At 39.3% G+C, this 14053-nt stretch overlaps 1 protein-coding gene across 4 annotated transcripts in view; it reads right to left on the bottom strand.

Annotated features, from left to right (window-relative positions):
• Positions 1-14053, bottom strand: part of PLXNB2 (plexin B2) — a 250109-nt gene that overhangs the window by 35212 nt on the left and 200844 nt on the right. For all 4 annotated transcript variants that reach the window (XM_079305134.1, XM_079305133.1, XM_079305136.1 and 1 more), the window contains one exon: positions 11111-11219. In XM_079305134.1, the coding sequence (XP_079161260.1) occupies positions 11111-11219 (109 nt within the window). The remainder of the gene's footprint in view (positions 1-11110; positions 11220-14053) is intronic.

Below are 14053 nucleotides of genomic sequence, written 5' to 3'. Positions count from 1 at the left end.
TAAGCTTATTTCCCAGACTCATGTTTGTAAATTACAGCTGTTCTCCTCCTCTTGAATAATCTTGCTAAAATGTTTGACTGATAATGAAGTGGAGGCTTGGGGCTATTTCATATGAAGCACATGCAAATAAAGAAAGAGGGAAGAAGTTTGAAAACTTCCCTTGCTGATGAGGGTTTCCTTGATCACTAGCACACAACACTGATCTTCCACTTGAAGGAGGAAAAGCCCTTTTCAGAGACAGACAGCAACACACCCATCTCTTCCTAATCATGCAGCAAACCCCCTTCTCTCAGGCACAGGCCATCTCTGTGACAGCTTACAGGTGCAAAACCAAGGGCCCACCGATGCAGGGGGGAAGGGACTGATATACTGCATTTCAGTTCAAAGCTCGGTGAGTCATCAACAGGTTTTTAACAAGCAGCAGGAATCCATAAAAGTGCATCCAGCTGACTTCATGGTTACTTTACAAATTTGTTTTATTGAAGCTCAGATATTACAGAAGCATGGAGAACTCCTACGTGCTCTGCTTTTTTTATACTTTCATGTCTAAGCAACTTCCCTCTGAAGGAATGCATCATGGTTCAGCACACTTCACAAATCCACAATGACAACTGTAATTTGCTCTCGAGTCATTGAGCTTTAGGAATATGCTTTAACTAATTGGGTGTCAATTGCTTTTCTTCCCCGAGAGAAATCTGTTTGTAAACCCTTCACTCCTCAAGAGTGAGCATATGACTGCTCTCATGTACTAACCTTTGATTTAGCTTTAATTTAATACATCACTCAGGTTACAAGATTTTATATAGGGAAGTCACTCAAAGTAATTTTAAAGCATTTTAAAAGCTCATTTAGGTCTATATAACCCTGTCTGTGCATCATCATATTTGGATTTAATTGCTTGCTGATTTAAATGAGATTGAAACAAGACACACCAGGGTAAATACAAAGTTTTAGGAGTCAGTTTTAAAAATCACATTTGAAATTTAGATTAGAATAAGTCTAGATATGCACTTTATAGGAAAAACTAATTTGTGCTTCTTTACAATAGAATTTTGTTGCTAAAAAGATTACAATTAGAACTGTATGTGAAATACACAGTTAATAAATAGTTTATAGAAATGGGTCAAATACTTTAAGTGTAGCCCTACCACATGGACAGAAAACCATACTTTTTTATTAAGTTCAAATTAAATCCTAATTGCTATAAGCTGTTAACCATGCTGGACTCTGTATTATCCACAGCAATGATTATCCTAAGCATAGCATGCTTAGCATAGCTTTCAGGTTACAGTATTCCTCAATAACCACTAAAGAAGCAGCATAGACAAATTCTTCCTGAACCTCTGAAAAAACCTGTTTAAAATTTGTAGCCTTTCCCCAAAATACTACCTCCACTGGAAGGCTAGGATCTACAGGCTCAGGAAGAAAATGAACAAGAAATCACCTAAAGAAAGCCTTTAAACATAGACTAAGGAAACAAAGAAAGAAAAAATGGTTTCTGAAGCATCCCACACACTACTCTCTGTAACCTCAGAATAACGAATGAAAGGAAGCTTGCTAGGAACTTCAGCTAGACAGCCATATTCCTTTCTCTTAGGAAAACTGGGAAATAATTGCCTGGTTACAGCTTTGTTGGGTTATCTGACAGGCCCCTTTGGCAGGGCTCAGCTGTCTCTGTTGCCAACAATCAGTAAATGCAGAGTGAGCCACAAAGTTGAACCACTCAGCATCATTGTCTTTGGGGGACCTGTAAGTGGTTACATGCATTTGTCTCCCTAGGAATAGGGAAGTAGAGGTAAGCAGCTAGCAAAGTTATCTCTGAAAAACACAGTTGTAAGGGGAAAGTCAGAGAAGTATCTGTTCTGTTTTCCACAGAAACCGTGGGGTTTTTTTTTGTTTTTTCTTAGTAAGACTCCACCTCTTGGAATTCAAAGCTCAGCTACACCAGACAGGAGAACTCACCACCCACTCCTCATGCATCCATTATGCAGACACATCTCAAGTTGCACTTCAGGCTGAATGGAAAACTGGGGCCAAGAACCACTCTGAGAACTAAGACAGGGAGCAGCCAAAGAGAAGGTGGAATGGTTATGGTAACCCTTATTTCATCTTTAATTGCTGATCTTACAGCTGTCCCTCGAAGGATTATTTTAAAAGTACTTAATTCAAAATATTCATATTTAACACATTTAAAATAATTCTGCAAATATCATGAGCTCTCCAGGGAACAAATAATGTGGACGCCTCATAAAGATGATCTAATAAGGAGAAGCTGAACGATGCTTTGTGTGCAGAGGAATTCTTCAGCATGACTGCTAACACTTCCTTACTGTAAACTTGGAAGGGATATTATTTGATTAATTTTAACTTGCTATTTTCTGTTTCATATTTTCCCTCTTTCCCTTCCTCTTAAGGATCTGCCAGAAAAAATAAGCAGCTGAAATAAATTATCAAGAATTTAAACAATTTTAATAATAATTTTATTACAAAACCAATGTGCTGTGAATAAGTTTTATTGCTCCCCTAAAATATTCATGGATGGCTCAAAGAACAAAGCTCCATCGGCCCACCTGGCAGTCTTCTTAAGAGTACCAATAAAGAAAAAATAGGGTCATGCTCAACCAGAAAGCATTTTTCAAAAATGCAATTAGGTAGATAGGATCAGGAGGAGAATTATACTTTACTGAATGCCAAGTTAATTTGAAGAAGTGCCATCAGTGATGATACAAGACTTCAACAGGAACTGTGCTGCCTAAGGAGAAGGCAGCCCCTTCCTGTGGTACTCCCCAGTCAGACAGGCACACACTGACCCTTGGAAGGTGCCAGGTCTACTCTCATCTTACAGAGTCTTGTCTTATACAGCCTGGCAAAGCTGCACCTGACCCACAGCTCTATGCTGCTTACCAAAGTCCTACATGAGATTCCTTCTCCTTGCAGAGGAAAACATAGGGCAGACAGTAAATCCAGCAGTGCAAACCTTGTTTGAGGGATAATAAAAACTCTGCTTTTACCAAAAGCCCTTCAAATTGAACTCAGCCCAAATGTTCAACTGTTACAAATGGGACTGATAAATCTCCAACATCAAGTGCTGCAGCATCAGTGATGCTATTTTTTTCCAAATCCCCTCAAGGATTTCTTCTCTCCTTCTTTCTGCCCTTTTGTCATTTCAGTCTCTGAATCAGAAGTACACCTGCTGTCATGATAAATACCTTGCTTTCTTTTTCAGCCCTCTGCACCTTGAGATCTTTGTTGGCTCTGTTAGAAGACACCCAGGGGAACTCACACTTTCTATAACATCACTGTAACATCACACTGCAGTGCTCAGTGCAATTTTGATGTTAAACAGAACATTTGATAATGTGTCCTGTATGGAATTTGTAGCAGTCCTGTAACAATTCTGGAAAACATCAGCCCTTGTGAGGACTTGGCAATACTTCATTTCTCATGGACACAGGAAAATTTAAACAACCCTGCAAATGATGATTTAATCCTTGTTTTATAATTCCTTTAAGTGTAGAAAATAATTCAAATGTATTTCAGTATTTTTCTTATTTTGCTTGAATTGGAGGTATGTTTTTTTCAGGTCTATACTTCTGTCACCAGGAAAATATCCTTCATGTCTTCCAGGTAGTTTAATGCTTGAGCATAAATATTTTCTGCAATAACAGACTACTACATTATGAGGGCTTTTTGATAGTCTAGTTTGAAAAAGCCTGTTCCAATGTCTGTCAGCTGTTCAGTGGCCTGGTTTTTGAAGAGTCTGGTAAGCCATCTCCCAGCAGAGGGACTTTGTGCCACCAGGACTCCCCACTGCCTTTCCTTCTCACGATCATGCCCTGTGTTTGTAGAAAGTGGATTTTGCAGTTTTGAAAAAAAATGTGCAAATCTACAGCCATGCTGTTCAGAATAAAATTCAATACAATAGTTCAGTTGGGAGTGATCTTCAGTCATCATTTAGTCCAACTTGTTACCAGGTGTAACTTGCTCCTTACTTCATGATTTATCCTGAAAAAATTATTTGATTTAAACAGGATTTCTTGCTTGTAAGTCCAACCAGAATTTAGCCTGTTTGCAATTGGAAATTTGAGCACTTTACATACTTTACACATAAATCTTCCTTAAATCCTACCTAGATGTAATAATGTTGAACTAAAGATCTCAAAGTTCAACTGCAACCCAACTTTTCTATTTTGTACCAGACTGCTAGGTAAGTATTCCTGAACTCATAAGTAGTTTTCCTAATGCTTTGATAACCACAAAGCTATTATCCTTGTTGGAAGGATAATAATGCCATAAATAGGTTACCTCTTGTGCTTTTACACCTGTGGTTAGTACCTATACTGTTGCTATGGTTTACCTGAAAGCAGTGGTTTTCTGCTCCAAGCAGTGAGACAACAACACTTGTACATTGCTTTTGGTACCTAATCTTCAAATAATGGGAGCATGTTTAGTAGCAAATTCATTTATTCTCTTTGCAATACCAATGTAATATCTGATGTGGCATTTGCATTCCTGTGTGCCACTGTCTTATCCTTGCTTCCTAAGCACAGAAGTACTGGAAAAAAAACCCCAAAGAAAAATATTGACAAAAAAGCTCCAACTGGCCCAAGTATATATATATGACTTCACATTCAGGCCATTTTCCAGTGTCCCGTTTTCTTCATCAGAGCCAGAAATCTCTGCTTGCTTTGTTTGTATCTTTTGCCCCTTACTTAAAAATCTGTTCACAGAAATGCAGATGTATTTTTCATTGTAGTTTCATGCTTTCTGTGTGCTAGAGGGTAAATTATCTCCATGTCTGTTCCACTTATAATCACATTTAGACATGAACTTGCTTATTAGCAGTGTACATGTCTGCTGCTTTTACACAGCTACTGTGGATGCTCTGAGCATTCACTTTTAGCTTTTAAATTTTTCATCCTGTTTATTAATCTAGAATGAACTTTTAATCTTTAATATTTTATGAGTAGCAATTAGTCTTTTTGCACAGTTAGGAAGGTGATCTCTTATTTCTTCTTTTTTTTTTTTTTACTTCTCTTTTAGTAAAAAAATACTATTTTAGTCTGAAAATTCTCTGAGAGAACTGCTAGCATTTTAGATCTCTGTAGTCTGCTGGTGTCAAATCAAAGCCTATCTTTTACCTAGCTAGCAGTGGGGGTTTTCCCATTTTTTTTTTGTTTCCTGGTTTTACACAATTTTCTTTGCAATTAAAGATATGGAGGCATAAAGGAGAACCCTTTCCCCAACCTATTTTTCAGTCACCCATCTTGCATCTGGGATTGGATTTTCCAGACCAATTAATGTTCTTTTTCACTCATTTTGTTTGCTCTGCAGCTTTCCTGGTTTGCACTGTCATGTCCAGCCAACTCACTTCTGGTTCCTTGCACACTATCCAAGAATGAGAGGAGTGCACACCCATGGAGCATCACCAAAGTTCTGCATGTCTTCTTTATCCATTTCTCTGCTTTTCCATTTGTCTGCCGTCAAGCACAACCTCATCTATACAAAGTTTCCCTTTCCCAGAAGAATTCCTGGACATGACTCTGTAAATAAGGGATACTGTCTACTATGGTATCCATCTGTGGTAAGCAGTTTCTAGCCCATGAACCACACCACTGAGATAAAACTGGTTGCCCTTGATCCCTTCACTAATGCAGAAAATCAAAGAGAGAAACAATGAATCACCAAGGAGGCTACTGGTGGATCACAAGAGGGGCCAAAAATTCACTAACAGTTGGACAGCAACAGAGGAGAGGAGCCTAGCAGAGATGCACAGAAACTTTGGCATGAAGTCTGTGCTTCAGAGGGAGATGCTGGAAAAACCACAGCTGTGCCAGATCACCAGCAGAGAGGCAACTGGGAAGGGAAAAAGAGGATGGTGTCAGAGTATGTCCCTGTGATGCTGAGAGATGCCAGCTGCAGCACAAGGGGAAGCCAGCAACAGATGGAGGTGTTCAAATGGACATGATGGGCAGCAAATGGCAAAGCCACCTAAGCTCCCTTCTGTTGGCTCCTGTAGACACTGAGCTCCACTGGGGGGTTTGCCTTTGATGCAAGTGCACTTCTTCACAAGTAGGAATGGGATCTTGTGCTCCCACACAAGCAAAGAACAGGGATGCTGTTTCCAAGACCTGATGACAGTGCACACAGATGTGGATAAGACTTTCACAAATGTACAGGCCATGTTGCTTTGCCTTTATTGCATCCATCTTTCCTTCACAAGTAACTCTTCCCTCTCCTCCTCCTGGTTCCAACTGCAGTAAGTTCTGGCTCTTGAAGAAGTAATTTTTTACCAAAATGATCTGCTTCACACTGAAAGCCAAATTATTCTGCCAACTCTTGCTTATTATGCACGCACACACAAAAAAGGCATAGCCCATGAAGTGCTGCAAACACCAGCCAGCTTCTTGAAGGTCAAAATGTCATTTCATGGACTACAAAGGTAACCACAGGAGCTAAATTAAACCTCTGACTGGGGAACTCAAGCCATTAGGATCTTTCTTCCCCCATCAACTTCCCTCCTTTCTCAGACTCAGAGGAGCCTGTTTCTTGTTTCTTCAGACAAACCACCCACTCACAGGATACTCAACCAGAGAATTTCCACTGTGCATTCTTGGCAGCCTGGTGCTCACCGCAGTGGCTGACCTGACCCCCTGGCTCACCTCGTCACAGCATCCATGACACAAGTCATTTCCTGGGCTTCTGCAGCAGCAGAGATGAGCTGAGTCCTGCCTTTCTGAGACTGCTTTGTCCAAACCTTATACCATGTGAGTTGATCAAATGCTTCCCAGGACTCCAGGTGCTCAGGCAGAGCATTTGCCTGGCAATGTACATTGTGTGCTGGCTGCTGTGGAGGACACACTTAAGCAAAGGGCTGGTACTACTTATTCATTGGACTGAAAGCAGCATCTTTTGATCATGAGGCAAACACCACAGGATTTTCTGAAAAGACCACAGAGCATTTCTGATAGGTTTGATGGAGAAATAGAAGCATGCATGACTGTAAAGTCTGCACTCATACATCCAGTGTTTACTGGCAAATCTTGAGCAGAATCATGAGTACTGGATGGTGGGACATGTATTTAAATGCATGGCTGAGATGACAGAGAGTTAAAACTAATCATATTCACAAGAATAAGGGCCAACTTCACTAAACCACTCAGCTATCCAGGAGTCCCTATGCGGACTGACACACAAACAAGATGTACTGCAGGACTTAAGAATAAAATAAGAACCTCTGGAAGCAATTCCAAACTTCTGTGGATGTGTGGTTTATCAGCATTAATCATAGTGGCAACAAGCATGTAATCTTCCCTGCAAAAAAAACCCCACCCAAAGCCCCCAGCTGCAGTGTAAAATGAATGTGTTGAAGCAACATCTCAGGAAGAAAAAGAAAGGAGTGAGTTGAAACCCTCCACGGAAAATTGAGGCACTGATCTGGTGAAAGCTCCCAATGCAATTGCTTCAAATATCAAGAAACAAAGCAGGGATGGATGCAGGTAAGAGGAAACTGCCAAGTTTGGGAGATTAAGGTGGAAGAGTGCAGCCTGTTAAATGTAATTGTGTTGTTTATTTCACATTCAAATTTCCAGTATGGTCAATAGTGATGTTCATGTTTTCAGGTCAGGCTCTAATTTATCCTCCCTTCTTCCTCTTTTTGGTCATTCATCTCATTCAGGTAAACAAACATCCTGGTTTACAAGAAGTCATTTTTCCCAAGCCAGTTCCTAAACTGCCTTCAGCATCTCAGAAGCATATTACACTTTTGCAGAGTTCTACCTCTAATTTCAGCATCTTAGAATTATTTGAGCTTTCTGAAACCATGCAGTAATTTTTACCTGCACAGCCTAAACCTCACAAAATTGTTCCAACAAACAAATGCTGGAGATGTCAGCACCAGCTGCAAGCTCTTGTCCTGGTGCCTTGAGTCTAAAGAAGAAATGTTCTGAGAAAAGAATCAGCACTTGTCTGGGATCAGCAAATCTGGGCCATACATATTGGAAAAGCTTAGCTCCTTCCTTTGAGACTGCTTCTCACCACCATAGTAACAAGAAAATCAGATAAAGTTAACAACAAATGGAAAAACAGGACTGGCCTTTAGCCATGTTGCTGCTCCACCTGCTCAGAGACCAGCCAAGCTGTCAGTGCTCCAGATGTACTGCATAGCTGGATATGAAAATTTAGCATAAGTTCGTTTCTATTTCACTAAACAGGAGAATGGTTATTGCCTGAGCCTGCTTAGAGTGAAACAATAGAAATGTCAGCAGAGGATGACTGGGTTATCAGAATCTAATTTCACTGAGACTGTACTTGAACTGAACTCAGGCTGGATAGAAAAATTGTGATGGGTAGGGAGACATAAAGCTTTCTTCTCCTGTTGTGCAGCAAATATAGGTATTTACTGTACAGCACAGACACTCATGGACTAAGGCATTTTAGTTCAGAAATGATTTTAAATTGAAACCATGACTTCCCTTTTAACTGGATTTTTGACCCATTTCATGAAGGTCTTGCACATTTGTCAGTTCAGAAATGCTCTGTGCTGGCAGACAGGAAAGAAGCATGAGTCTAAGCCCCAAGTTGTTCTGACTATTGATTCTCATCAATCCACCTTTAAAAAATAAATCACACTGTTCAGACTGGGTATCAACAAGAGCCAAACATAGTAGTACTTACAGAATAACTGAATGGTTTGGAATGGAAGAGACCTTCAGTGGTCACCTAGTCTCCCACACCCCTACCATGAGCAGGGATATCTCTCCATAGATCAGGTTGCTCAAATCCCCATCCAACCTGACTTGAACTGTTCCAATAATGGGGCAGTCACCACTCTCATCACATAAATAAATCCTTTCTCATACCCAATCTACTTGGTAAGTGCTATTGGTGGTAGATACTAATTGCATGTACAAGGCTGAGACAGTGGTGTGCATGGTGATACCTCTGCTGTACACAGACACACCAGGATGAGCATCTCCAGTGTCTCCTTGTGCACTTCTGCCCTGTCATGCCACACACTGCACTTACAACAGTCACTGTTAAACATGAAGCTTCAGGTGGTCAGACCTCACAGTAAAAACAGTAGTATTTACCAGAAGAAGGGTAGCCCTTCCATGAGCCAAAGAAACAGGAAAATACATAAGAGAAAATATATTTTTGGAGAGCACTTGGAAAGAAGATTATTTTCTTTCCTTTGTATATATTGAGTAGGAGAGGTTTTACACAAAGCACAGATTTTGCATGTCTGCTGAAAGAAGTCACCAAAGAACTGTCTGAAAAAAACACTGAAACAAGATTGCAGCTTTCAAGCCAACATTAGCTGATGCAACTGTCTGCTCTGACTGTCTGTTCTCATGCCAAAGCATTCATCTCACACTTGTAGAGGTGCGCATCAATGTGACACTGACTTCAGTCCTATTACAGTTCCAAGTTGGCTTCATTTTCTTGTGGAATTAAGAGAAATGAAACTAGAAACCAATATCACCAGTTTTAAGGTGTGAATTGTATTACTTGTCAATGCATTCCATATTGTAAATAGGGTCTACATGGAAAGACTTTTGCAGTAAATAGAAATGCTGTTTATTAGCAGTTGGCTTAGGCATCTGATTTTTCAACCTCAGTGCAGGCAGAGACGGACACACAGGGAGTCTTGGACTTGCAGGAAAACATCCAACTAATTGATGCTTGTGCACAGTTATTTCTCCTAGCACCTCATTGATAGGCAGCTAAGAATCTCTCCCTGAAGTGGCCAAAAGTATTGGCTCCTTATGTCCCTCTCAGGTGGGCTGAGCAGGGAATCACACCAGAACAAGTCCAAAGACAGGCTTCAAAGCCTACATGGTTCAAGCAACATTTCAACCCAGACCATAATAGCTTCATGTGCTTTCCATGAAAATAATGGGAAAATCTTTATACACAGAAGGATAGGAGAACTGATGCAGAACACACCCAATGGACTAATGTCAAAATATCATGTAGGGCTTACTGTCATACTCTTTGTCCTAGAGACCACAAGCACGCATGGAATATTATATAATTGTTCCCTGGTTAAGATCATAACTCACATTTCACAAAGGAACAGATGACATATTCAAACAAAAAGGGTAGGGTTTTTTTTGCAGCAGTGGTTTTTTTTTTTTTTTTTTGAGAGAGGAGGTCTTTGCTTGGAAATTATAGAAAACCCACTTCTAGCCTGCTTTGTGAAAACATTAATATCCTCTTCTCAGTTAAATGTCATTCTTGACTTATTCCACTGCTTACAGCTGACTCCTTTCCTTTACTTCTCATGAGACATCAAGAATTAATGAGACAGAAGTTTAAGTAAGGGAGAAGATAAGAGCCTAACACAAATTATGTTTTATAGTTTTATAGTTTATAGGTGTAATTTTAAGTATCAGTATGGGGAATGATATTATTTAAACCTCTGAACTATCATACGATCTTATAAAATTTGAAGATCTCATAGATACAGACAAAGCTACTTGCTGAAAAATCACAGGCTAGACCAGCTATAAGCTAGGGCCACGTTTAGAGCAAAGCAATTAACACAGAAATGAAATTCTCTTTCACAGTCACACTGAAAACAAAGCACGTAAGTAATATTAACACACATCACGCTGTCTGTGGCTCTGCGTGTCATACTTTTGAATGAAATAAATTATTAAAGAAATTAATGTACCTTCATTACTTATTCTTCAGCTGCTCTGCATCCATTCTTCTAATTAAGAAAATTGCCTAGACTAAATATCGTGATTAAAATAGTGCACCATGTGTCTAGAGAATACCTAATTTTTGTTGCAGTGTTGACTTTTTTATTTAATAGTGATATTTAAGAGATATGTCACTAGTGAATGAGTCTATTCCAGTTGTTTTTTACCACATCTTTTTAAATTGGATGACAAACAACACCATCTTATTTTGAGATTCTCAGTCTATTGATCAGAATTGATTTTTGGCACATCTTTTGTATATAGAAATACTGGAATTAAATGTTTTCTAATATTTTCCAATGACAGTGCTATTGATGAAACAGTAAGACAAAGACAACCAATTCTGTACTTAACTGTCATACACAAAGTAGAAAACAGATCTCTGAAAAAAATGCACTTACCTGGTATGTAAACAAGACTTCACTTGGTGATTTTCCTAATTTTCCATTGATGTTAACTTCAATTTGACCTTGTTGTAGTTCATTCATTGGTCCAACCTGACACACAATCCTAAAAAGAAAGAATGTAAGCTTATCTATTAGAAGTAACAGCTGCAGTATCAATGCAGTGTATGTGAGCTACCCCACATACTGCCAGCAAGAGCACCAACTTGGCTTTATCCTATACTATATAATCCAGCACTGTCTCAGATTACCAGAAAAACCACCCAAGAATAGTTTACTCATCTATCTAAAGGTTTTGGTAAAACTGAAACCTGAGCACTGTACCCAGCACTGCACACAGTTCTTTAGCAGTCTTTAGCAGTGTGTTAGTAGAAGTGCCTCCTCCAGACGACTCAAATTCAGCCCATAAGTCAGCTGAACATCTACAACTCAACACAAAATTTACAGTGATGTTAAAAAAAACCCAAACCCACAAAGAATCCGGAACTCCTTGATGCAAACATCCGACCATCAGCTATCTTAAAATTTGGTGTATTTCTACTGCTGAGAATTTTGTTGTGCATCTTGCTGCCTGCCAGCTTCAAACTACTGCCTTTTCACACCTATGATCAAAATCCTTCAGAATTACTGTTCTCTGAAAATAAATTCACAGATAACACATACCAAATCAGAGGTCAAGGAAATGCTGCCTTAGAACTAACACTGCTGCTGAGTGATAGCTAGGATGCTTAAATTTTTATTTCAGACAGGTAAACCACAGAATGAAAGCATGAAAAGGCAATAAGGATTTGACACACTTGAAAGCTGGGACAAATGCTTAATGGAGAGCTGAAAATACAGTTAGATAAGGAGGTATATAGTGCTCACAGCCTGCTCAGACAGTTTCATATAAGCCACACCCTGAGGACCACTGCTCATTTCTGTCACTCTTTCCCTCCAGGATTATTGCTATTCTTCCTTAAGCAGTGCATGACTGCTTAAAGAAACCCAAAGCTGCAAAAAAACCCCTAAACGACTCCAAATTACTGGGTATAATGTACTTAAATCAGGACTTATAATAAAAGGATTGTCAAGTCCCTCTGCAGATCACTCCAGACTTTTTTTTCCCTGGGTGCTGGCAAATGGACAAAATTCTCTGAATTCTTGCATGTCCTGGCATGTGTATGGCTGCCTGAGCCTGTTCCTCATCATCTCTCTACTGTATTCTTGGAAGTTGTATCTTCATGTCAGGCAGAAACAGGAAACGGTGCCTTTGGAGGAATTTTTACCATATGTCAAGCAGGGAGAGCAGTCGGGGGCCGGGGCTGTGGGGGAAACATCGGAGCAGCGATTCTAATTGGAAAAGTTCCCTCCCCTCCACAGCGCTGGCACTGCCTCCCTTCCCCCACATTACTAATGGAAAACTACAAAGAATGACTTCTCCAAGGCCAACAATTAAATCACCACAGAGCAGAAAGCACCCTTAAGTGTCTTAAATCGTGCTGTGCATGGGAGCCACTGTCTTTTAAAAAGACTAGCTTTTAACCGCAGAAGGATAGGGGAGCAAGACAAAGCATCTTTTATTATTTTTAAATTTATTTTTATATAAAAAGGGTAATAATGAAACAAAAGAACAGAGGAAGACAAATACAGAAAATTAAAGATACCTATTTGAAGATTTTTGACAACTTCTTTTTTAAGGCTTCCCTAGTTGGGGACATCCTTCAAAACCCACTAATTTGTTGATAAATGGCATGATGTAAGTTGCATTTGTTCTCACCCATTACTACACTGCCAGAACTTAGGAAACCAGTAATGTTGCTATGATACAAGGAACCAGTGATCTCCATTTCTGGCTCCCTTCCATGTATTTAAAAATATCAAAAAGCTTTGGAAAAAGCCAAGAGGATGGGGAAATTCTTGTAAGGCTATGTTGCAATTCAGTGCAGCTTTTGCAAACACTGAAAAAAGGGAATGGGGAAAGATGACTGATTGGAAGTACATTGGTAAATGCAGGACTGATGGCAATAAAATTGGGAAGCAGTAAGAAATAAATAGCTATTCTTTACCTTCTTCAGTTCCTTCAGGCCTGGGAAGCTTCTAAATGCCTGATCTACACATTGACTAAAGTTAAATATTTTTCAAAAGCTAAAAAAAAAATCACTTAGGTATCTTCAAAGTCACTTTCAAAACATGCCACAGGAATAGCAAAAAATTATTATGTTACACTTTCAATTATAGGAAGGGAAAGAAAGGCAAGGTTTCAATTGCAGATTTCAAAAGTGAATGAAAGAAAAATCATGCTGCCTAAAATATGTAATTACTCTTAATATTACTACTAAACCTTCCTGCTATGCTTTTCATCAACTAATATTGAAAGGGTATTTCCCTCTTGAAATTAGAAGCTTGATATAATCTGTAGTAAACACCTAGATACCTACCTAGAAGAATTTAGGCATTCTGTTTTAGTTTTGGGCACTGCTTAAGAGTGTGACAAGTAACCTGCAAAACATCTACCAACCTGCTTAGGCAATTCAACATCCATGGACTTGTTGGCTTTGAGATGAATCTTAGTCATCTACAGCTAAACCCAAGCTCTGGGCTCCCTCCCTGTCCCCAGGCAAGAAACTGTGGCTGGACTAAACAGATTTAAGCTTCCTCTTGTTTTGCCTACTTTCCCATAAATCTTGTATGCTTGGCTTCACTGTGGTTCAGATTTAGCAGTTTTAACGACTAGATGCACATATAGAATGCCTGAAATTTAAAAACAAATAGTTTTGATATATGTGCAGCAATAGTTTATGAAAGCTTTTCAATCAAGTAAGGAAAAAACTTCAATCACAAGCAGGATGGTAGTACACCACTGTAAATTTGTTGCTGTATTACAATCTATAGCAATTTTAAATAAAGAGTCAGACATGTTACTATGAAATATAGCAATAGTTCTTCAAATGGTAAACT

The sequence above is a fragment of the Erithacus rubecula genome (genome assembly GCF_903797595.1).
Source record: "Erithacus rubecula genome assembly, chromosome: 4".
NCBI classification, from domain to species: domain Eukaryota; kingdom Metazoa; phylum Chordata; class Aves; order Passeriformes; family Muscicapidae; genus Erithacus; species Erithacus rubecula.
Note: the sequence above shows the minus strand (reverse complement) of the source record. Positions and strands in the feature narration are given on the sequence as shown.